Here is a 25,444-nt window from a genome sequence, read left to right as displayed (position 1 = left end):
CCGTGTCGGCTCCGACAAGATCTTGAGCCGACAACCAGAAAGAGGTCTAGGTCACCTTCTCTTGGCTCCGTTCATTCGGCTCCAGGTTCTCCCCTGCTGTCTGAACGGAGCCAAAGGTCTCATTCCTCTAGGTCATCGAGGCTTTCCGATCATGACCTTCAGAGGGTGGTGAGTCGACTACTCAAGTCCGAGGCACTAGCCCAGATGCTTCAGAGCCCGACTCATCAGTCGGTGCCTGCCCCGTCCATCAACTCTTTCCTCCTTCGACTCTTTTGAGTTGGGCCGGGTCGTGTCGGAACCGAGTCTGTGGTCACCTCGGTCTGAGACAATTGTCTTCGGCTCCGTCGTCGGCTCCGTTTTCTTCCGTGGAGGAATCTCGGCGCCGGACTTCCTCGTCGGCTCCGAGGGGTGAGTGGCATCGGACCCTTGTCCGACCCCTCTCCTCTCGGTGCTTGGCGCTGGTGAGTTCGGCTCCGACATCGCCTCAGAGCCATCACTGTCGGTGCCGAGGGGTCCTTAGCTCCTCGGGCGGGGACCTCTGGCTCTGCCTGACAGGGGTGCTTTCGAGGTCATGCGGAGTGTGTTAGAGCCTGGCTCTACTCCACAGTCGGTTCCGTCAGCCCCTCCCTCTATGCTGCCTCAGGGTAAGTCGACTCACTCCCTCATTCCGGACCGCAGAGAGCCAGCTCCTCAAGAGCCCCTTTGGGGATTTCATCCTCTTCCGAGGCCTCTCCTGATTTGGCAGAAGAGCCCCCTCGGAAAAGGAAGTGCAAGAGGAAGCACATTGACTCACCTGAGTCTATCACGTCGGACACAGATCTGGATGATTCTGAGGGTTCCCCGTTCCCCTTCTGAAGATGTCTCATTTGCAGACATTCTGGAGATCCTTAAACAGAGGGAAATTGGCCAGCCCTCAACCCTTCAGAGGACGAATCTGTGTATCTTGAGGCGTTTGGCTCTCGTCCTTCCACCTCCTGGGTGTCCCCCTTGACCCCCTCATGCAGGTGGTAGCTAAGAAGGCATGGACGGCTCCTGATTCAGTGGACCCCACTCCCAGGAGACCCTCCAAATTCATCACAGCTCCATCAGACAAGCAATTTTTATCAAAAGGAGTTTCTGTGGATGCTATGGTGGTAGCTGCCGCCACAAAGAAGGAACTGGCTGATCCTTCAGTGCCTGTCCATCCACCTAACAAGGAATCTAGGTCCATGGATAGGTGCGGAAGCGGATGTTCTCCTCAGCGACTTTTACCATGCGTTCGCTGAATTACCTGTGCCATTTCACTTTCGTCTTCAAAGGGACTTGGTCAAGGAAGCGAGTGAGATGTTGAAGGACCCTACAGCTGCGGGTTCCAAGAAAAATGAACACGCAGCTGGCTATCCTTAATTCCATTTCCAACTCCTCCATCGCCTCCTCTCTTATGCGGCCGATGGAGCGAGCAGAGCGCAGGAACAGGGGTAGCCTTACGTAGGCACGCCTGGATGCGGCTATGCAATTTTGGAACCTTTCAAGGCGTCTTTCACGAACTCCCTTTTGATGGATCATCTCTTTTTGGTCCTCAAGTGAAAGAAACCCTGACTAGGTGCGAGACTGATGGCAAGACCCTTTCTGCCGTCTGAGTCCGTTTTGACTCCTTCTAGGCCTTACCCCAAAGGCCAGAAGGGTGGAAAGATGTGGTTCCGTAAACAATCTCAAGGGACTTCGCCTGGCGCACAGAGTCGGTTCCCGCCAGAGGCAGAGGGGGAACAACAATGGTAGGCGTCGCCCTAGAGGCAGAGGGGTCCGCAAAACCAGGGCAATCGAGAAACTTCCTCCGATAAGCCCTTTCAGCATCCCTGAGGTGTTGCCCGACTGCCCATCTTCGGAGGCAGTCGGGGGAAGATTGTCACTGTACCCAGAAGCCTGGCTATCCTTGACACAAGACAAATGGGTACAGTCCATCATTTCGAAGGTTATTCTATCCCCTTTCTTCGTTTTCCAAATCAGTCAAAAAATCCCTTCCAGATGTTCCACCGCTCAAAGGGATATAGCAGCTTTGGAAATTTCAAAACTGCTTGCAAAAGAGCTATTCAGCCAGTGTCAGCAGACCAACAAGGATCCGGAATCTACTCAAGGTTCTTTTTAGTTCCAAAGAAAACAGGGGACTGGAGACCAATTTTGGATCTCAGTATCTTGAACAGATCGGTCAAGAAAACAAGATTTCGGATGGTCACGCTGCAATCCATTCTTCCCCTATTGGGAAAAGGAAACTGGATGTGCTCTATAGACCTTCAGGACGCGTACTATCACATAAAAATGAACAGGCGCTCCAGAAGATTCCTCAGCTTCAGGCTGGGAACCAGTCATTTTCAATTCAGGGCCCTGCCCTTTGGTCTCACCACTGCCCCCCGGGTGTTTACCAAATGCATGGCAGTGGTAGCTTCTCACCTGAGGCGACAAGGATTCCAGGTGTTTCCATATTTGGACGACTGGCTCCTCACAGCTCCCACCAAGCATCTCCTTCTGATGGCCAGAGATTACACTTTTCACGTCTGTCAAAAATTGGGTATCTCAATAAATTGCGAAAAGTCTGTTTTGTCGCCTTGTCGTACTATTACCTACATAGGCGCAAATTTAGATACTGTAAACATGTCTGCAACACTAACGAACCAAAGGATATCAGACATTCAAAAATTGGTGTCACTACTTCTCAACAACAACAGAGCCAAAGCCAGGTTAGTTCTAAAGGTGTTGGGAATTATGGCAGCGACCATACCTCTCCTCCCATTGGCCAGATACCACATGCGGATCCTTCAGTGGATGCTCTTTTCTCAATGGTCATACCAGGAACTTCCAATGTCTCACACCATTATGATCACGCAAGCGTGCAAAAAGCATCTCATGTGGTGGATGTCTTCCCCCCAGCTCCTGTTGGGGAGACCATTTGTTCCACCTCCTCCGGTTGCTACTCTGACAACGGATACCCCCATGATCGGGTGGGGGGGGCATTATCAGGACAGGACAGTCCAGGGCACATGGCAACCAAACGAATGCCACTTGCACATAAATGTTCTGGAGATGAGAGCAGTGCTTTTAGCGTTGCAAGCCCTTCAAGACTCTCTTCCCTTGGGAACGATTGCAATCCAGACAGACAATATGTCTGTAGTGTGGTACATCAACAAACAAGGCGGAACCAGATCATACCCCTGTGTCGAGAAGCACTCAGACTGTGGCAATGGGCGATTTCTTCTCAGCGTTTTCTGATAGCAACGCACATCCCGGAAGTCCAATCACATTGCGGACAAGTTGAGCAGAGCTATTCTTATGCCTCACGAGTGGTCTCTGAAAGACTCTGTAGTGAGAGATATTTCTCAAGTGGGGTCAGCCTTGCTGCGATCTTTTTGCTACTCCCCAAAACAGCAAGTGCAGAGAATACTTCACTCTATTCCCTTTACCAGGCCAACCCAGCAGGGACGCACTAGTCCAAGTTTGGCCCCGGGGACTTCTGTATGCATTTCCTCCTTTCCCACTGATCTCTCAAGTAATACAGAAAGCTATTGCTCAGAAGGCCTCATTGATCCTCATTGCGCCTTACTGGCCTCGACAAGTGTGGTTCCCCTTTCTACATCGATTTCTTTTGGAGCGACCGTGGAACCTGGACCTAGTTCCAGATCTTTTGATCCATCAGTCGGGTCAGCTTCATCGCTCCCTCCCTCTCTGAACCTCACTGCTTGGTTCCTCCACTTCCAACAGTAGCCAGGCTTCCTCAATTATCTCACTCTGTTAGAGATATTTTGATAGCTTCCCATAAATCTTCCACTCGAAGATTTATTTGAGTAAGTGGAAACGCTTCTCATATTGGGCACAAGGAAAGGACATAGATCCTTTCACCGCTTCCATCCAACTAGTCCTTGATTTTCTTGCTGAACTCTTCCATGCAGGTTCATCTCCATCTACTCTTAAGGTTCAATTGGCGGCTATTTCTAATTTCCATGTGGGTATTTCTGAATCTGCCCTAATGTCCCACAAACTCTGCAAAGCCTTTTTGAAAGGAGTTTTTCTTCTCAGACCTCCTGTCAGAAATCCTCCTTCTCCTTGGGACCTAAATTTAGTTCTTGCTTCTTTGATTCTTTCCCCTTTCGAACCTGCAGCTTCATGTTCCTTAAAGCTATTATCATGGAAAACTCTTTTTCTGGTGGCTATCACATCAGCTAGAAGAATTTCAGAACTTCAAGCACTCAGTTGTCGTTCTCCTTACCTTGTGTTCCATAAGGACAGAGTTTCCTTACGAACTAACCCGTCCTTTTTGCCTAAGGTGGTTTCAACATCAAATCTAAACCAATGCATTGACCTCCCTGTTTTTTCCGAGTATTCAAATAGGTCTGAACAGAAATTACACTACCTGGATGTTCATCGTCAATTAAGGTACTACTTGGACAGGACGAAACTATTCAGAAAATCTGATCAGCTGTTTGTCTCCTATGCGGAAAGCAGAAAGGGACTTCCAGTTTCAAAGGTATCTTTATCCAGATGGCTAACATCTCTGATTACCCTTGTTTATGAAATTAGACACCAAGAACTGCCTAATAAACCTAAAGCCCATTCCACCAGAGCTTTGGCTACTTCTCTAGCCTTCCAAGACAGACTGCCTATTGACACCATTTGTGCAGCGGCTACTTGGGCTACTCCTCACACTTTTATTTCCCATTATAAGTTGGATTTAGCTTCTAGGCATAGAGCTAATTTTGGTTCCACTGTTCTCAGGAGTCTGTTCCGTTAGGCCACCGGGACAAGGTGCTAGGGGCGGTCCCATCCAGCAAGAATGAAGGCGAGATAGACAACTTAACATATAGAAGTTATGTTCTTACCATAACGTTCCATGTTAGTTGTCTTCTCGCCTTCTTCTTAAGTCCACCCTCCTTCCCCCTGGCCTGGACAGACCTAGAGGAGTTGTGATCGTGACCTCTCTTTCCACCACCTCTTTCTTAGTCATATGCTATTATGCATATTTCTTGTTTCAGGATATAGGTCACCCCTTTTCTTCCTGCTGTTAGAGGTGGATTCTGTTTCACTGTTATACTGTTTTTGGTATAAGCTGGGTTAGCTTACAAACGAGATCTGAGGTAACTCTCGCCTAGCATTGTGGGATATAAGGGGAGCCTCGAGCCGGTGGAACCAACTCTCGAGCTTTTAGAGTGGCCGAGTCGGAGCCGAGGTCGGCTCCGAACCCATCCAGCAAGAAGAAGGCGAGAAGAAGACAACTAACATGGAACGTTATGGTAAGAACATAACTTCTATTTTTACCTGTCTAAAAAGTTAAGTTTTAGTGGAGAGTCACTATTTTTAAAACAGCAAGAAAGGTGGTGGTCACTTTTGTATTCTGGTACTATGGAATACAGTAGGATGGCCAATAAATTTAAATAGTTGAAGGGGAGTGATTTCACAAAATAATAATTTTGTGGTTACTCACACAAGCCAGTAAAAACAGAGAGGAAGTGAGATATATGGTCAAATTAACATAAGTGGAAGGCTACTAGAAAAACAGTGTTTTTTAAGAACACTACAGTAACCGGGTGGGAAAAAAAATTCTGCCCGACTCACAAGAGACAGAGCTGTGGTCTCTTTAAGTTTTAATATGCAGTTAAAAGCAGAATACAATTAAAACACAAGGTAAATAAAACAAATCACATTATTCAAAATAGAAAAAGGCAATAAAGTAATGCCACAAATAAAAAGCAAACTAACCTTTCCCTCACAGCAAAGTGTAGCAAAGTCTGGGTGAGCCTTTCTAGTACTACAGTGCCCAGTAATGACTCCTCCTGCAGTTCGTATGGAGTGATGTGTATTGGTAACTTATCTAAATATGATTGTAGATTCTTTTTTATAAGACCCATCATTCCTACTGCTATAGGAACTGTCTGGATATCTTTCTTCCACATTGCTCTCATTTCTGCCTGCAGATTCTGATATTTTAAGTCTTTGTCGCTCTCTGCAAGCAGGACACTTTAGTCATTGGGTGTGGCGATTTGAATGATAATGTTACCTTTGTCTTCTTTTCGTGGACCACAATATCCAGTTTTCTAGCATCTATCTTTTGAACTTTTGGCAAGGGATGATCCCATGTGATGTAGACTCCATCATTTTCTATGATGCTTTGTGGCTCATGTTTCCTGTGTTTTTCAGCCACTTCAATATCATAATGTTTGCACAATCCCCAGTGCAACAGTTTCACCACATTATTATGCCTTTCAATATACAGTCCTCCTGCCATTAATATGTCACAATCAGCAACAAGATGTGCAACTTTTTCCAATTTGGTTTTACAAAACCTGCATTTGTCTGTTTTTTCCCACATGTTCAATGGACTTTGTAAACCAAAGTGTATGTAGCCCCACTATCTTGGGCTGCCAATATTAACCTTTCATCTCTTGGTTTGAATTTGCCTCTCCTTAACCATACATGCATTCATTCCTGATCAACATGAGGTTCTTTCCAGAAGTTTTCTATACTTGCAACTATATTTATGCATTTTCCACATTTCTTGCCTTCTTATCTGGTCCTTCACCTTATTTTCTTTTTTGGTTTTTTTTTGTTTTTGTTTTTGGCACCTTCAGTTGCTGCCTGATTTTTATCCACTTCTGGTTTGATTTCCATGCCTGCTTGACACCGATATGCTTCTGCTAGATTAAGCAGAGAAGTCATCTTAGATTTATTCTGCTCATGTTTCAAAACTTTCACTACATTTGGGTCTTTTCCTTATTTGGCATCTCTACTGTACTCATAGTCTTCACAAAATGCATGGTTGGTGCTTTGTGTGCCTTAAGGTTAAAAGGTATTCACAGCTTTCCTTACTGGGAAATTGCCAGACACAATCATCCTTCATGGAAGAGTTGCAGATGGCTCCTGTTATCACTTTATAACCCTCAGGATATCCTTGAGCTTAAAAAAGCTCAAACTGAAGCTGTATCATCAAGAAAAACATGTAGATGCCATTCTATATACTAGCAGTTGTAGTGTGTCCCTCCCTAGGGCAAAATCTCTGCTCATAAGTCAGTTTTCCTGAAGGTTTCTGACAAATTTTACTCAATTGTTACATGAATTCTTGGACCTTCAGGTACATTCTGTCATGCATCATAAATGCAGGGTTGTATTCAGATAATTCCAGTGGTACTTCATACATCAGTGAGCTCAGCATAGCAGCCCTTGAAGTAATTGAACTCCATTACCCTCTTTCTCAAAAAGGGACACCATTGATGGGTAGCTCAAGTCAATTGCAGCCCAGGCCTCCATTTCACTCCATCAAAACCAAATTAGAAGTTTACTGTGTACTCTTTAGCCAGTGTTGGGATGGTTTATTTACTCCCATGTTCATGTGCTGAGCAGATGGTTGGAGGAATTCAGAAATGGCCACATAAACATTGCAATGACGACAGCTGCTGTCAGTGCCCCTCAAGTCTTCTGCTCTGTGCTTGGCCCAGTAGCCCTTCAGACAGTAATAGCTAGTATAACAGTAATGTGGTGTATCAGGAAGCATGGAGCACTCATTCTTACTGCCTCTGCAGAATGTTTATGAAGTCTTAAGACTTGGTTGTTATGCTGGGCATGTGCCTGTGGACTACCTGCATCCCCAGCTGTCAGTGCAGTAGCAGGCCATCTGAGTGGGAAATTAGAGATCCCACTGGAATGAATTCTAGACAGAGAAACTTACTTTTTCACATCACAAGAAATGGATGAGATGGTTCTGTTCAAAGTGTCCCAAGTCATGATGCCATGGTCAACACTTCTTTCTCAGTCAGTTTGAACCAGCAGTTTATACCTTCTCTCTAATTCCTCTCATTCTGATAGTTCTCATAAAGATAAGAAGAGAAAAGGAGGAGTTTATCTACATAGCTCCAACCTAGCCATGGCACGTATGATTCTCCCGGCTGACGCACCTGGCTGTGAAGAGTTCAGTAGCTCTTACAGTTTATTGTAAGTTGCTTACTGAACAAAAATGAAACCTGTTTTACCCTTCCCCTTAAGACACTTAAGCTTTCAAGTTTGTTCCTCATAATCATCGTATACCCCTCTGTTTGGTCTGCATCTTACAAGAAGAAAAAAGGCTAAACACCAGAAAAACAAGAAACGAAGGCGAAACAGCAGGAAATCCTGCATAACTAAGTAGAACAGACCCAAACCCCCCCCACACACACTTTGTTCCTGCTGTATATTGACCATCAACCCTCTCCTTGCCTGTTGGCCTGCCTATTCAATCCCCATCATTGGAGTGAGGATTGACCAGCAGGGGCACTCATATAGACGGCCTTCAGGGATGGTTTGTATTTTCCTGTTTTCTTTCTGGCCTATCTTGTGCATATTTGTCTTGATGCTTGGGGGTAGGAAAGTTATGGACCTTCTGTAGAGGATGTCCCTGGCTTCCACAAGAGGCATTCCCTCCATGCAGGTCTGCTTCGCACGTCATCTCACAGGTCTCCATCAGAGAAATTGCATCACCCAATGTACTTCTGCCTGGATGTGAACCCCTCCCATCACGAAAGCTGAGCAGGCCACACCACTTCACTCTTTCACCTTCTCTGTTTGTCTCCCCAGTGCAGGAACCACTAATCTAACCCTTGTTGCCTTGGTCACACTTAGGGCTCCATCCCTCTGCCCCATGGAACTAGACAATTAAAACAGATTCTTGATGTGTTGAGCAGGAATGAGTCTTGCTGCATTTCTCAGAGCTCCGACCAAGGCTGGTCTATTCCCAGGTAAGAGTGCATCTTTCATCAGTTTCAGCTTGCTTGCTTTTGGAACCCTGCCCCATCCCCCATTTCCACCACCTGTGCTATAAAACTGTCCCTGAAGGACACTCTGCATCTTAAAACCAACCAGAATCTCCATCTTCCTGGCCTGGGATCTGAATTTCTTGAGAGTCTTTGCTTTCATTCTGTCATTTTGTACATTTAGGCTCAGCTATTCTCAAGTACTTGTTCAGGATGATATTTTTCTTAGTCGCTGTCACCTCAGTCTGAAGGATTTCAGAGCTATGGGCCTTGATCTGAATAAAACCTTACACATTTTTCACAGAGCTAGGACCTCCCTCTCCATGCCCAAGGTAATGTCCAAACTTTCCTTAATTTAATCTGTTCAGCAGTCTGCTTTTTTCCTAATCTTCAAAATAAAACGTGGGTGGGGGGGTCCATTTTATGCCTATGTGCAGGTAACTATAATAATATGATTAGAGATATAAAGAAGTCAGCTCAACTGTTAATCTGACAGGGGAATGGGGCAGACAATATTCAAACAAATTCTCATGAAAATGTGGACAAATTTTTATCATCATTTGTTATGACACCCATGGGAAGATGCATGCTTGGACCAGTCAGGGCACAATTTGAAGTTGCAGCTGTTGCCTCAGCAATCTTCTTCAAGAATAGTTTAGCTCATAGTATCTGTGCGTTTACCACTTGGACATTAATTTATGTTTTTGTACTTCATTACAGACTGGACATTCAGTCAAGAAGTAGAGCTGCTTTTGTTATGCAGTATTTCATGACATGTTATAGTTCTTTACTCAAGACCCATGTCTTTGAAATTCACTTCTTGATGGTCTCTCATTTATGTATGACTGTATGTCAGTAATCGTTATGGTAACCATAGTACAGTTGTGTGAGAGTACCCACCATAACTGTAGATGTTTGAACAGTAAGATCTTTGTGGATTTATGAGCTCTCACCCACTTTTATTACATATCTATTAGCTGACTTCTGCTTGTTTATAGCTCAGTGTAGCTATAGTGCTGTTTAGGGGGCAGTGACTCCCCCTGCTGGAGGGCACATGGGTATGTTTTTTTGTTTTTTTTGTTTTTACATAAGTTAGGGGATGATTTAATTTTGATTCCTTCTGTAGCCTTTAAAGTGTACTGGTCACATTCTGAAGCAAATGTAACTAAGAAACCTTATACCATATTACACAGTTTGTGGTACAAAAATGTGTCATTTTTGCGTTTGTTTTTCTTGATAATTACAGCCACCTGAATTTTTTTTTCATGGAACTGAAAATCCGTAACCTGACATCATGAAAGACTGAACCCACAGTATTTCACTACCTATGTTAATGTATAGATTACTGTATTTCTTACTGTATTTCCTTGCCAAATACATCAGCAGGAGTTTCTTACTACTTAGAAAAATATTCCCAGCTAGGTCTTGAAGGTGGAACATCTTACATTGACAAAGTAGCAAGTGAGGGTGAAGTAGTGAAACCACAGTGTAAGTAAGGAGTTCTTATAAAGAAGCAACTTGTTTGTATTTACCCAAAATGCATTGCAAATGTAACTAATTTCCTAGTAACATTTTGTGGATGTCGATATAGAGAAAATATGAGTCCATTAAAGTAGGATCCTGTTGACCTCTTCTCACCTTGAAGAAGGTGTCTGCCTATTCTAGAGGTCAGATGCCAATTTGTGTGTAAATCCCATTCATTTATAAGTGCACTGGAACAGTGACATCAGCAGTTACTGTGAGTATCTTCACACAACTGTGCTTTCTAGAATGCAGTTTTTTGCTCTGTCTTCACATAGGAGTACACCCTTTTCATTTGGTGACTTAGTGGTTAAGAACTCTGCATCACTACTGCAGGATCCAGAGTTTAACCCTAAGCTATTTTTCCTGTCTTTGTGGAATTTGCAGGTGCTCCCCATTTCCTTGTGGGTTTTCTGTAGTTACTGTAGTTCCTCCTTTCTCACAAAAGCACATTGGTTGAGAGGATGTTCAAAACTGTCCATGTATATTTCTTTCACCTTTGTTTTTGTGGTGTGACTTATGGCTGTAAAGGTTTACAGATGGACAACTTCACTTACCTGGTTAACAGCTGAATAAATTACAATTAAATTTAATTTAAAGATGTCTATTAGTCAGATATATGAAGGTAGCCAGCTTGCTACATTGCTTTAGACATTGCAGTACACCACATAACTCTATCATTTTAGCTTCTGAATGGACCTAGGGTTGCCAGGACTGTACCTGTACTGACACACTGCTGAAAAATAGCTGCTTCACAAGTGTAAGTAGCAGTATCTAACATTTGTTCATTCTCCATTTCTACCTTTAATGTGCATCGTTGCAGTAATAATGTATGCATAATTCTAACCTTGGAACACAGACTGGCCAACCTTTCCATTTTTTTTTTTTAGAACACCTGGCATCACTGCAGAGAATGAGTATTAGAAATAGAGGATAAAATATGCATATGTCTAAGTTTTATTTTGTTTTTTTTAGGAAGAGCAAAAAGAACTTGATGAGATAACAGCTAAACGTCAGAAGAAAGGCAGACCAGAAGAGGAGAAACCTGCAGAAGAAAAGACTATTCTACATGGTATGGAGGTTTTCATTGCATCGTTTTATCCTGCTTTCCTGTGCACTGTGTGATCTCTCTCTCTGTCACTGTGGTTAGCTTGAACCCTTGATTTTTTTGTTGACTTATCTCACTCACCATCCCATGGTACTGGTTTTTATACTACTACTGCAGTTTTCCTTGAGGCCGTCTTGGCTTTAAAATCCCACAGGCATGTGTATTTTTATGATCTTGAGGCAAACCCATGATGTCATTTACCTGCACAATTCCTTAGTTTCACTTTTTTTTTTTTTTTTTTTTTTTACTGCTGATGCCTACAAAAAAAACCCACCAAGTGTTTAATTTATCAGACTTGGTGACTGCATTTCTCCTTGGAACCACCATGCTGTTGAGATGCTTTCGGTTGTTTTCATGAGAAGAGCAGTGAGCATGCTCATGCTGCTTGACTCATCTTTGCAGTGCTGTTTTCCACTGTCTCCCCCTTGGAACTCGTTTTAATTAGAGAGTTCTCCCCCTCCCTCTCCTTATCCTTTTCTTGTCAGGTTAGCTGTTTAGGTTAGAGGCTTTCCTTATACCTTCTTGTTAGGCCAGCCGTTTGAGTTAGAGGCTTCCTAAAAAAAAAAAAAAAAAAAAAAAAAAAAAATTCAGTCTGTATTGTACTGTGCTGTCTGTGTTTTTTCTGTAGACTGTATATTGATTATTAGCTATTGTCTTTTTGGTTTCAGGATGTCTAAAGAATCCAAGGTATCTGGGTTCAAGAAGTGTGACTCATGCTGTCAGAAAATGTCTGACAGATGGGCACACTTCCTGCGTCTATTGCTTAGGCGCTGTGCAGCTGCAGGACTCTTGTTCTATCTGCCATGCATTTAGTCCAAGAGTTCTGCAGGAGCATAAGAATAAGCTTATTCTTGGGGGTCTTTTAAAGCCCCAGGATTCATCGGCCAAGACTCAGCCTGTGAAATCCCCAAAATCTTCCAAATTGTCGGCTCCAAGTGTGGAGCCGTCTTTGGTTCAGACACTACCTGCTACTTCGGTTCCGGCCGGAACCGATAAGACTATCTCCCCGTCGGCTCCATCAGAAACTTCGGAGCTGTTGTTGAGCCACAGGAGGCTGAGGTCCCCCTCTCTGGAATCGATTCATTCGGCCCCTTGGTCTCCCCCGCTTCAGAGCGAGCGCAGTCACAGATCTTCTCACTCCTCTCGATCCTCTAGGCTCTCGGATCACGATGTGGAGAGAGTGGTCAGTAGGTTGCTTAAGTCACAGGCATTTGCCAAGATGTTGTCCAGCCCTCCTCAACAGGTGTCTGCTCCGTCCACTTCTATCGATGTTCCTCCTCTGACTCCATTGAGCTCGGAGCGGGAGTTTGTTGGGGTTCGAGTAGTGGAACAGTCTGCTCCGAGAACTTTCTCCTTCAGTTCCGTTGTCGGCTTTGATTCCTTCGATGGTGCCGTCCGTCTAGGGATCTGGGCGCTGGGGCTCCCTCGTCGGCTCCAAGGGGGCGAGTGGCATCGGACCCTTGCCCCGACCCCGTTCTCCCTCTCGGAGCTTCGGTGCAGGTGAGCTCAGCTCCTTCATTGGCCTCGGAGCCATCTCCCTTGGTGCGGAGAAGGATTCTGATTTCCTCAGAACCGGAGCCTTCTCTGCATCGTGGCAGGGACACCTTCGATGTCATGAGGAGTGTACTGGCCCCATCAGCTCCATCCCCTGTACTGCCTTTGCCAACCTCTGCTCCTCCTCCTCCAGACCCCAAGCGTGGGGAACCGGCGCTCCAGGGCACCCCATTGGGTGTTTCCTCTTTTTCCGAGGCCTCCCCTGATCATTCAGAGGAGCCCACTCGTAAGAAGAAGTGCAAGAGGAAGCACATTGACTCCCCTGAGTCTGTCACTTCTGATACAGACTTAGATGACTCAGAAGGGTCCCCGAGATCCCCCTCTGAAGATGTTTCCTTTTCAGACATCCTCGAAATGCTTAAGCAGAGGGGGAACTGAAATCCCCTAGCCCCTACCCAGGATGAGTCTGTATTCCTGGATGTGTTCGGTTCCCGACCTTCCACCTCCTGGGTTTCTCCGCCTTTTGACCCACTTATGTCAGTGGTGGCTCAAAAGGCTTGGTCAGCCCCGGGTACAGTGGAACCAACCCCGAGGAGACCTGGAAAGTTTATCAGTGCACCCCATGATAAGCAGTTCCTTACCAAAGGTGTTCCTGTGGATGCCATGGTGGTAGCAGCAGCCACAAAAAAGGAGTTAGCGGAAACTTCTTCATCTGTCCATTCTCCTAACAAGGAGTCTGTGACCATGGACAGATATGGGAAGAGAATGTTTGCTTCAGCGACCTTTTCTATGAGGTCACTGAACTACTTATGCCATTTTACCCGGCTTCAGAGGGATCTCCTTAAAGAGCTCGGAGATACCCTTCAAGATCCATCAGCTGAGGGGGCTAAAGTGGCTTCCCAGCTGGCGACCCTTAATTCTGTAGTCAACTCCTCCATGAGGCTCATTTCCTATGCAGCAGATGGTGCGAGTAGAGCCGCAGGTACGGGTGTGGCCCTGAGGAGACACGCCTGGATGCAGCTGTGTAATTTTGCAGAACCCTTTAGAGCATCATTCACCAACACCCCCTTTGATGGTTCCTTTCTTTTTGGACCACAGGTGAAAGACACTTTTTGACTAGGTGTGAGCAAGAAGGCAAGACTCTCTCTGCTGTGGGAGTCCATTTTTCCACTCCTTCCAGACCATACCCCAAGGGTCAGAAGAGTGTTAAAATGTGGTTCCGAAAATCCAAGGGAGCCTCGCCTGACACAGGTAGCGATTTTTCCTCCAGGGGCAAAGGGGGAAACAACAACAACAGACACCGCCCTCGTGGCAGAGGGGGTCCGCAGAACCAGGGCAACAGAGAATCTTTCTCTGAGAAGCCCTTTCAACATCCCTAAAGGGTTGCCTGGCTGCCCGCCTCTGGAGGCAGTCGGGGGAAGACTTTCTCTGCACCCAAAAGCCTGGCAAAATTTAATGCAAGACAAACGGGTACAGTCAGTTATATCCGGAGGTTACAAAATTCCCTTCTCTCAACCCCCTTTACCTTCAAACAAATCCCTTCCAGATGTTCCACCCAATCTGAAGGACCAAGCAGTCATAGAAGTTTCAAAACTGCTAGAAAAAAAGAGTCATCCAGGAAGTCCCGGCAGACCAACATGGATCCGGAACTTACTCAAGATTCTTTTTGGTACCAAAATAGAGAGGGGACTGGAGACCGATTCTGGATCTCAGCAGACTAAACAAGTCTGTTCAAAGAACAAAGTTTCAGATGGTCACGCTACAGTCCATTCTACCCTTTTTGGGTCAGGACAATTGGATGTGCTCCATAGATCTTCAGGATGCGTGCGTACTATCACATCAAAATGGACAGGCACTCCAGGAGATTCCTTTGCTTCCGGCTGGGAGCCAGTCATTACCAGTTCAGAGCTCTGCCCTTTGGTCCCACCACAGCCCCCAGGGTGTTCACCAAGTGTATGGCAGTGGTCACGGCTCACCTGAGACGTCGAGGATTCCACATGTTTCCATATCTAAATGACTGGCTTCTCACTGCTACTACCAGGCATCAACTTCTGTAAGCCAGGGACTAGCCAATCACAATCTGCTCCCACCTAGGCATCACAATAAACTTCGAAAAATCTGCCTTGTTGCCCTGTTAATCTATCACCTATATAGGAGCAGACTTGGACACAAAGAACATGTCCGCAAGGCTACTGCCAGACAGGGTGTCTACAATTCGCCAGCAAGTTCAAATTCTAATGCAGAGCAAAAGGATCCAAGTCAGGTTTGTCCTTCAAACTCTGGGTTCCATGGCAGCGGTAATTCTTCTAATCCCTTTGGCCCGCTTTCACATGAAGAATCCTTCAGTGGAATCCTTCAGTGGCTTCTGTTCACACAGTGGTCTTTCCAACAGCTGCCCATGTCTCACATGATCATGATTACAGAAGCATGCAAAAGGCACCTTTCCTGGTGGATGGTCTCCCCACTAGTGTCTCAGGGCAGACCCTTCATTCAGCCCCCTCCGGGTTGCCACAGTGACCACAGATGCCTCCCTGATTGGGGGGGGGGCATTAGCAGGGCAGGACAGTCCAAGGCACTTGGCAGCCTCACGAGTACCATCTGCATATAAACGTCCTAGAAATGAGAGCAGTGCTCCTAGCGTTGCAAGCTCTTCAGGACTCTCTCCCTTCTGGGACCATTGCAGTTCAAATGGACAACATGTCAGTGGTGTGGTACATCAACAAGCAGGGTGGAACCAGGTCCTGTCCCCTATGTTGAGAAGCACTCAGACTCTGGCAGTGGGCGATTTCCTCCCAACAATTTCTGATTGCGACGCACATCCCTGGGAGGTCCAACGTCATAGCGGACAGGCTCAGCAGAGCTATTCTCATGCCTCATGAGTGGTCTCTGAATCAGGTAGTTGCAGATCTGATCTTGCGCAAATGGGGACAGTGTTGCTGCAATCTTTTTGCCACTCCCTTCAAAAGCAAATGCAGCAACTACTTCTCCCTTCTTCTGCTTCCAGGTCACTCTCCCAGAGACGCTATAGTCCACGATTGGCCTCAGGGACTCCTTTATGCCTTCCCTCTGTTTCCGCTGATACCGAAGCTCGTACAGAAAGCTATATCGTTGGGTTGCAAAATGATCCTCATTGCCCCCTACTGGCCTCGACAGATATGGTTTCTGTTCCTGCATCATTATTTTCTCGAGCAGCCTTGGACTCTGGATCCAATTCCAGACCTACTGATTCATCAATCAGGCGGGTTGCATCAATCCCTCCAAACACTCCAGCTCACAGCTTGGTTGCTCCACTTCCAACCCTAGTCAGGCTTCCCAGCATTTCCCTGGCCGTGCGTGAGATTATTGTGTCCTCTCACAAGTCCACGACTAGAAAAACTTATGCTAGTAAATGAAAATGTTTTTCTTGTTGGGCGGAGGCTAGGAACATAGATCCCTTTTCAGCCCAAGTCCACGAAATTTTGGAGTTCCTAGCACAACTCTTTCATTCTGGGTCTGCTTCTGCTACAATCAGGGTTCAATTGGCGACCATTTCTAACTTTCATGTTGGGTTGTCTGATTCAAACATGTCTCATAAGCTCTGTAAAGCCTTTCTAAGAGGGACTATCTCCTTAGACCTCCAGTGAGAGACCCCCCTCCTTCTTGGGACCTTAATTTGGTAATAACCTCTTTAATTTTGCCCCCCTTTGAACCTGCAGCGTCCTGCTCAATTAAGTTTCTATCTTGGAAAACACTTTTTTTCTGGTAGCTATTACATCAGCCAGACGCGTCTCTGAACTTCAGGCACTATGTGTTCATCCTCCATACTTGTTTTTTCATAAGGACAGGGTTGATCTGAGGACTAATCCATCTTTCCTTCCGAAAGTCTGCTCAGAAAATAATTTAAACCAATCTATTGACCTTCCTGTGTTTTTCCCTAACCACACCAGCAAGGAAGAATACAAATTACACCAATTGGACGTTCATAGACAATTGCGTTTTTACTTGCTTAGGACCAAGGATACAAGGAAGTCGGACCAACTATTCCTTTCCTATGCTCTAGGCAAACAAGGTCTCCCAGTTTCCAAAGTGACCTTATCCAGGTGGTTGTCTCACATTATTACCCTCATTTATCAATTGAGAAACAAAGAGTTGGCTATCAAACTGAAAGGTCATTCTACTAGGGCTTTGGCCACCTCTGTAGCCTTCCAATCTAGGTTGCCCATGGATTCTATTTGTGCAGCTGCCACGTGGGCAAATCCTCATATTTTTATTTCTCATTACAAGCTAGATATGGTCTCCAGGAGCAGAGCTGACTTTGGTTTCACTGTTCTGAAGAGTCTGTTCCAATGAGCCACCCAGGATTGTAGGTGCTAGGGACGTTGTCCTAACCAGCAAGAAAGAAGGCGAGATAGACAACTTAACATAAAGAAGTTATGTACCTACCATAATGTTCTATGTTACTTGTCTTCATCTCGCCTTCCTTCTTGCGTCCCACCCTCCGTCCCCCTGTCCTATTGGATCGAGAGGAGTTTTGGTTTCACTGGCTGAGTGTTCTCTGGTTTGTTTCCTCTACTGACTTAGAGAGTATGATAGGTATGCTCAACCTGTTTCTTGGGCAGGTTGTTTCTCTGATTAAGTCTGGGGTTAGCTATTACAAACGAGATCTGGGTAGCTAGCGCTAGGCATCATGGGATAAGGGGTAGCCTCGAGCCAGTAAACAGCTCTCGAGCTATAGAAGATGGCTGAGTCGGAGCCGAGGATCGGCTCCAATCCCCAACCAGCAAGAAGGAAGGCAAGATGAAGACCACTAACATGGAATGTTATGGTAGGTACATAACTTCTTTTTATAGCACTCACTAATCCATTGTCATTACCAGAAATTCACTTTTTTGATCCTTTGTAAAAGACAGGTATGTCAAACTTATTTTTCTTTTTTGAAGGTACAGCATTTGAAAGTGTCTTCTCACTTTTATGTACTTTGTGTTCTGATTAGATTGAGATGTGAATTTCTTCTCTGCACTTTTTATGCTGATCTTACTAGCATACATGACCCCCATAACCTTTGATTGTTGCTCCCTCACAATTCATGGAGAGTCTTGCTGTTTGTTTTCCAGTTTGTCATGGCTTCAACCTTCCATTTGGTGACCCCACTCCGTTCTTTCAGAAGTAGTATTTAAGCAGGCATCCGGTGATGATGTAGAGTAAGATGGTCTTTTTTTTTTTTTTTTTTAAAAACACCTTTATTGAATTATCACTTGTGACAGACAAACCTACATTTATATAAAACTTATCAAACTGTATTAACAAGTTCACATTTACAAACATTAGACATCGCGTATATGTTCCATACCATATAGTCAAATCAGCATCACATAAATTGTTCAGTTCCTGCATTCTCTTAAACCTCATTCCTCCTGTAAAAGATTTTTCTGCATGTATTTTCTCACCATTTCCATTTCATATGTAATTTACTCCCACCCTTCCTGTTCTTTTATCTATGTTAACAATATTCACTACTTCAAGTATAGTTAATTTAGACTTTGATTTCCATTTTCTTCTAATTCTTTTTTTGGCAGCCACCAGAATTAAACTTATCAGGGTCTATCTATGTCTAAGCAGTATAGATCCTGTATCCCAGTTAAAAAAATGTATTTCCTTAGTTACGCTCATTTGCTCACCCAGTACTTGTGATTGAGTACTCTCTCTGGAATTTTAAGGTCTGCCAACTCATTACACTCCAAAAACATATGCACCCAGGTACCTCCTTTTGCCTATTTCTGAAGGACTGAGAGGGATTTGTCATATTTTAGTTTGGAAGGCGTTTCGACCATTATTGAATCTCGCCAGGTGTCTGACCCACTGAGGGTGTTTTGTGCAGATCCCCTGCAAAAAAGAAGCAAAAAACAAATCATATTCACTTCTTGTTAAGGACCCCCAATATGAATGACAGAATTTCAATCAGGGTTTATTTAATGTTTTGATGGCCTTGTAGCCTCCTTAAGGGATCTCTCTGCCTGCTCTCCCTGGTCTTCAACTCCGCTTAACAGACCCAGAGAATTGGATACCTTGGATGAGGGCCTGGACTGTGAGGAAGAATCCTTGGCTTACTCTTCCCATATTCCTTCCCCTTTGGACTACACTTCGGAGGAAGAAGATTTTATAAGTCTGGATTCCCTCCAGGAAGAGCTCTATTCTGCGGATACCATTGCCTGTATGATGGATTATTTTAAGTGGGATTGTTATCAAGTCTCATAGATTCAAAAACAGTATTATGAGCTTCTACAGATGCAGTCTCCTAAGCCCATCTGCTGCTCCTCCTTTCTTTGTTGCCCTTATGGATACCTTCTTAGCAGCTTCTGTAGCTCCTCACCCCCCCCCCCCAAGAAACCAGATAAAATATATAAAGTTCCTGAGGAGTGCAAATTTCTCTACAAATGCCCTTCTGCTGTCCCTTCGTTAGTGTCACCCTCCTCTGGTAGACCTTCTACCAAGCTGTTGCTTTCTGATAATGATAGTAGGGCCACGGAAAGGCTGGGAAAAAAAGTTTAGACTGTTGCCACTTTATCCCTTAGGGCCATCAACTGCCAGACCCGTATGACCGCATATGTTTTGGCCCTCCTTTTTCAGGTTTTTAAGGTGGTTTCTGACCTTCCTGACTCTAAGGAGAAGGCTTCGTCCCTTTCCCTGCTTGGCTCAACTTCTCAAGTTACCCGCCACTCAATCAAATGTTATGAAGTAGCTGATGCCTCTTCCAGGGCTGCTTCCTTTGATTCAGTTTTGAGACGTTATTCTTGGATTTGTTTTCAGGCTTTGCCTGACGACATTAAGGCCAAACTTCTAGATGCCCCTTTGGATAATAAGAATCTTTTGGATATGCTACAGCTGATCTTTTCAAGTCTCTCCCGGGAAAGGGTAAAGCCTTACAGGAATTGAAACATATATTTTGTTTCTCCTATTCCCAAATGTCAGAGGAATTATCCCCATAAGTCTGCTTTTGTTCGTAAGCAATCTTGCCCTCCTCCCAAGGACAAGAAGGGTTCTGATTGTGTGCCTCCTGCTAAGTCTACTTGACTCCTGCCTCCTAGAAACCACCTTTCCAGGATAAACCAGGTTCTATTCCTCCTGTCGTCAGCCAGGTTCCCTTGTCCGTCTTCCAAATTGTCTACAGATAACTTCAGACTCTTGGGTTCTGTCCATTATCTGTTAGGGAGACTTCATGGTTTGGAAAGCCCTTCCTCCCTTTTTAAGCATTCCTCAGCCTCCTCGGGAACAGCTCTCTCATTTTGCAGAGGTTCTTCATTCTCTTTTGGCTTAGGGCACCATTCATGTGGTGCCCCCTGCCCAAATGGGGAAAGGGTTTTACTCCAGGATGTTTCTGATCCCATGAAAGGAGGGAACTTTGGAGGCCAGTTCTAGATCTTTCCTGGCTGAACATTTTTCTCAAGATTCCTTCCTTTCAGATGTTATCTCTGCAAATATCCTTTCTTCCTGTCTTCTCCAAGCTTTTCTGGTCTCTCTCGAGCTCAAGGACTCGCACCTTCATATTCCCATCCATCCTCTCTTCAGGAAATTTTTACATTTCTCTGTTTCTTTCTTTGTCAGTTCTCTGCTTTGCCCTTTGGTGTCTCTACTGCCCAAAGGGTATTCACCAAATGCCTCACTACTGTCATTGCTTTTTGCAGGGTTTGAGGAATTCATATCTTTCTAAACACGTTGCATATTCAAGCTCCTTCCCCAACACTATGCTGTAAGGTCTCATGTTTACTGCTTCCCTTTTACAGATTCTGGGGTTCACCATAAACTTCCAGAAATCTGTTCTAACTCCTTCCTAGGGTCATATTTTCCTCGCCTGCAAGCTTCAGATGGTTTTCATGCTGGCATCCCTGCTTGCCCGTAAGGCTTTCTTTCTAATTGCCTTTTTCATTCCCTTCTTGCTGTGGTGTCTGTCTCAGCCAGGGAGTTTCACAGGGTTTTTGTTTTCTTGGCTTCCACCATTCCCATGCTCCCTCTTGCCAGGTTTCTTATGAGGAATCTTCAGTGGTATCTCAAGTCAATGTGGCTCCAACATTGCCATCCCTGGACTTCCTAATACCTTTCCTGCCATGTCTCAAGCTCGAGCTTTAGTGGTGGATTCATCAACTTTCTCTCAACCCAGGGTTTCCTTTTCAAGCTCTAGTTCCAACTCATGAGCTCTTTACAGACACCTCAGATGGGGTGGGATGCCTCCTGTGGCCCCCCTCAAGGTTAAGGGTCTCTGGCCTCATCATCAGAGGTCAGACCACATTAATATAAAAGAAATGAGGGTCTGCTTTGGCTGTTCAGGCTTTTCATTCCCTCTTTCTTCCCAGGCCCGTCAAAAGTTTCACACACATTCCACAGTGATGTGATGTGTCAACAAACAAGGAGGCATAAGGTCTATCTTCTTTGCAGACTAGCTGTCCAGATCTAAGATCTCTGTATCCAGTATCAAGTGACTGTTCAGGCATTTTACATTCCCTTGGAGCACAGTCTAGTGGCAGACTCCTTGAGCAGGTCCAGCACCCAAGCTCATGAATGGATGCTTCACAGAGATGTGTTCCTGGACATTGTCCATTAATGGGGCATTCTTCAGGTTGTTATTTTTACCTCCACTTTGACTTGGAAAGTGAACGCCTTGTCTTTTCCTTGGAGGGAGCTGTTTCTCTACACTTGCCCTCCCCTTCCTCTAGTACCACAAGTCTTGCACAGGATCAGGCAGGACTCTCCCAAAATTTAGTGATTCCCTTTTAGCCCAGACAGCATCAGTTCCCCCTCCTTTCTCACTTAGTCAGGGGCAATCACCACAAGTTACCTCACTGGGTGAATCTTCTGAAACAAGACAAAAAGGATCTCTTTTATCCATCCTCACTTTTCCACTCTTCAGCTCATATTGTGGGTGATAGGGTTTTGATCCCTTTCAGGTACCTTTTTTCTGAGGATGTGCTTCGGGTTCTGCAGGAGACTAAAAAATCCACTACCAGGAAATCATGTGTCCAAATGGAAACAAATTTCTGTCCCGTGCCTCTGTCACCATTGGGATCCTATTCTACCTTCCTGGAACCTCAATTTTTTACTTGAAAATTTGAATTTGGCTCCTTTTGAGACTGCTTTTTCAGCCTCCTTACAACATTATACCTGGAATACCCTTCTTCTTTTACTTCTCACTTCAGCCAAGAGTGTATTTGAACTTCAGGCTCTCATAGCTCTTCCTTCTTTCTTAGTTTTCCATAGAGACAGGGTGTCTGTTCATACTAATCCTTTTATGCCCAAGGTTGTCAATGAGTTGTCCCTTAATCTATTCACCTTCCTTTCCTCCTTTTTTCCTTCTCCTCAGTCTACCAGTGAGCAGGTTCTTCACACTTTGGATTTGCATAGACAGCTCTGATATTATTTGGATAAAACTAAAGTTATTCACAGATCTAAGCAGCTTTTTGTTTCCTTTCATCCCAGGACTTTGGGTTTGGCCATCTCCACCTGGATTTCTAAGGCCGTTTATTTTTGCTATTCTTTTCATGGAAAATGCCTTTCCTTGTTGATAAAGGTACAGTCTATTAGGACAGTTGCCACCTCTGGTGCTTTTTTCAGAGGTCTGGATACCAATTCCATCCCTGAGGCTGCCGTTTTCATACTTTCACTAAGCAATACAAGTTGGGTGTTATTTCCAGGGCCAAGGCATGCTTTACCAGGGCTATCCTGCAAGGGTTTGTAGAGGGCTGTTTTGGGCCTTCCTTCTCCCAGGTTTCTTCTTGAGTTCTTGTACTCTCCCTTAGGTTAAGAATACTGCAACAGTGTGTGGAATGACACAGTATAGTTGTGTAAAATCTTACTATAACAGTAAATGTCCTTCTCTTTACTGTTGCGGTATTTGCTTCCTCCCTCATTTACCCCCTCCGTTCTACCTCTTACCCTGTACTTTTCTCGCTCTTCTGGTTGAGGGTCTTGTTTTATTCATCCTTTTTCTTTTTCTGGATGCACATGTTATCCTTGTCCTTAAGTGCATTCTGTTCCTCCCAGTTCTGTGTGTGTGTTTGTCTGTACGTCACCTTTATGTCCTAAGCCTTGTGCAGGGAGCATACATGTGATGTATGACACCTAAAGGCTTTGCTATACTAGCCGGATGTTGGGCTATCTTTGGCAGGAGATCCTTTAGGTTAAGAATAGTGCAATAGTGAAGAGTAGGACATCTACTGTTACAGTAAGATTTTACACAACTGTATTTCTCACACTTTGTTGCTGTTACAATAAAAATGCAAGGATGTTTACTCTTTCAGAATCATTAAATACTTTCCTATAATAGGATGCAAAATTATTTTCTGTTTACAAAAGATGGCATTAATTTTATGTTAGAAGTGTTCATTTTATACATTGCAGTTATTTTCAGAGATGTTCATTTTTATGATAGAAATGTTTATCTTACCAATAAAAAAAATCTTGCAAAAAACAAGGCATGTTCATTTTTGTCTCCTGTAGAAGGAATTATTAGTTTCTGTGAGTTTAAGTAGTCATTCTAATTGCAGCTCTGACTTGCAATATTCTGTGCAGTGGTTTACTGTTGGAATTTTGTCTTCGGAGATTCAGCACAACATTTATAGCATTCTTTATATCCCATGCTTAGGTGTACACACATCTCCTGTTAGTGTACCTAGTTATGCTATGTACAAAGTTAGGAGAGCAGATACAACCCATATACTTCAAATTCCTTTTCTGCTAGTTGTACAGTTTTGATCGCATAAGTAGTGTTTTTGTAGGAAAGTTCCCATATTCATTGCTGAAAGCACCAAATATTTCCTGGTGGAGATGTGGTCACCTTGTCATTATCCATGGCCTGGACTGGTGGTTGTTTTATTAATTTGGCCAGTAATACAATGTGAATGAGTACCAGTGCTTAGCAGGATGAAGAGAAGGGACAGGCAGACAAATCAAAGCCTATATTAACCTCTTGTAAGATGGCAGTAAAGTAGGAGGATCACCGGTGAAGTCTCAGGCAGGACTCTGTGTGCATGCAGAAGGAAAATGATTGGCAAACTAAGCATTTACCACAAGCTGTATGTTCTACTTTGGTAGTTCAGGCATCGGGGTTGTAGGCATCATTTGTGACAATGTAAAGAGTGGTTGGAGAAGCACACACCTGGTTCCCTCATTTGGGGGCTGAGCCCTAGAATGCTAAGGCCTCCTTCCAGTGCTTGAGCATCAGGCATATTGTGGTGGATAGTGTTCTAACACTGAATGATCCCCACAGTCCCCCACTGAAGGTTTGAAACAGACCAAACTCCAACAGTTTGTAGATGGTAAAGGCTACTTAACTTGGCTACCACCCTTCTCTCAGTTTAGGTAGATGTTCCAGAGAGAGTTAAGATAGTTTTTGTGGTATGGGCAGCCAGCAGACATTATGCCCCCATCCACCCTGTGATCTCCGAGCTGAGGGGAGTAGTTGATACTCCTGGGAGTTGACCTTCTGAATGAAGGACTGCATCATCAGCCAAGTAAGTTCCATAAGAGAAGAGCCATGAACCAGTTTGTTAGTACAAAATGCCACCTTACCTTTCTGTTTTTTTGGGTGCTGGTGATCCATTACCCTATATTCAGCATTTAGCTGGAGGCTTTCCATTTCTTGAGACAAGGCTAGAAGTCCATTTCCCTTCCATGTAGAATCAATATTCATTTACCTGAATGAGACATCTGTAAGTGAGTTAGTCTAATTAGCCCTTTTAAGCAAATGGACACTCACTGACATCTTTACTTACTTTTCTGGTGTGATCTCAAAGTTAGTTATTTTATTTCACAGTATGGAGGAGCTTTCCTTCATGTAACAAAAAAAAAAATTCCTGTGGGACATCATTCATTTAAGTACATTGTTTCTTTATTGAATGAAAGATTAGTTAATTTGATGACCTGTATTTTTAAAATCAGTCTGGGAGGGTGATTTTGGAGGCACTGAGGTCCTTGCTTCAAAGATGGACTGGAATAATGATACTCTGCTCCTTGTAGCTTATTTTTTCTGATGCCCATCCTTTGGAGAAGCTCTTAGCCTATCTGTGTAGTATCTTGCAAACCTATTTGCTCTTATACCTTCTCTTCAGAAGAGAGTCAATCTGTTTTGGTGGAAGGATAATGAGGACCCCTGTATTATATCCCCCTCTCCCCTTATGTATGTTGAAGAATGTTATTTTGGCAGCCTAGAAACAGAGGCATTCAAATTCTGCCTTTCTTGCTCCTAGGAAGGACGATCCCAACTCTTAATGGGTTAGAGTGTAAACCAACCTCAAGTTTCTTGACTTAGGCCACAAAGTCTGCAACATCTGGCCATCTTGCTGCTAGGTAAGGAGTCCAAAGCTTTAGACAGGGTCATCAAGATATTTCTTTTCTGTGGGCTTCACTGTACTAAACTGTCTCTCATATGTCCCATTTAAAGGCTACTCAGTTGGATAAAGCTGTAGGCAGTGCTTCTTGAGTGTAGAGCATACGAGTGTTTACTTAACGACTTCATACTGGCTTTCTGTTTGGCCCTCCACATATTCCAAAGTAATTTTGATTGCTTTGATACTGTGGCAATTTTAGCAGTTTCACATTCATACCTGTG

At 44.4% G+C, this 25,444-nt stretch overlaps 1 protein-coding gene across 2 annotated transcripts in view; it reads left to right on the top strand.

Moving 5' to 3' along the window:
• CDC40 (cell division cycle 40) overlaps positions 1–25,444 on the top strand; it is a 1,050,785-nt gene that overhangs the window by 449,737 nt on the left and 575,604 nt on the right. For both annotated transcript variants that reach the window (XM_044066713.1, XR_006364212.1), the window contains exon 6: positions 11,241–11,337. In XM_044066713.1, coding sequence (XP_043922648.1) covers positions 11,241–11,337 — 97 coding nt within the window. The remainder of the gene's footprint in view (positions 1–11,240; positions 11,338–25,444) is intronic.

This window comes from Protopterus annectens, chromosome 1.part0, assembly GCF_019279795.1.
Source record: "Protopterus annectens isolate FY-2018-M chromosome 1.part0, PAN1.0, whole genome shotgun sequence".
Classification (NCBI taxonomy): Eukaryota; Metazoa; Chordata; order Ceratodontiformes; family Protopteridae; genus Protopterus; species Protopterus annectens.
The sequence above is the reverse complement of the archived record's forward strand: the minus strand, read 5'-3'. Positions and strand labels throughout refer to the sequence as shown.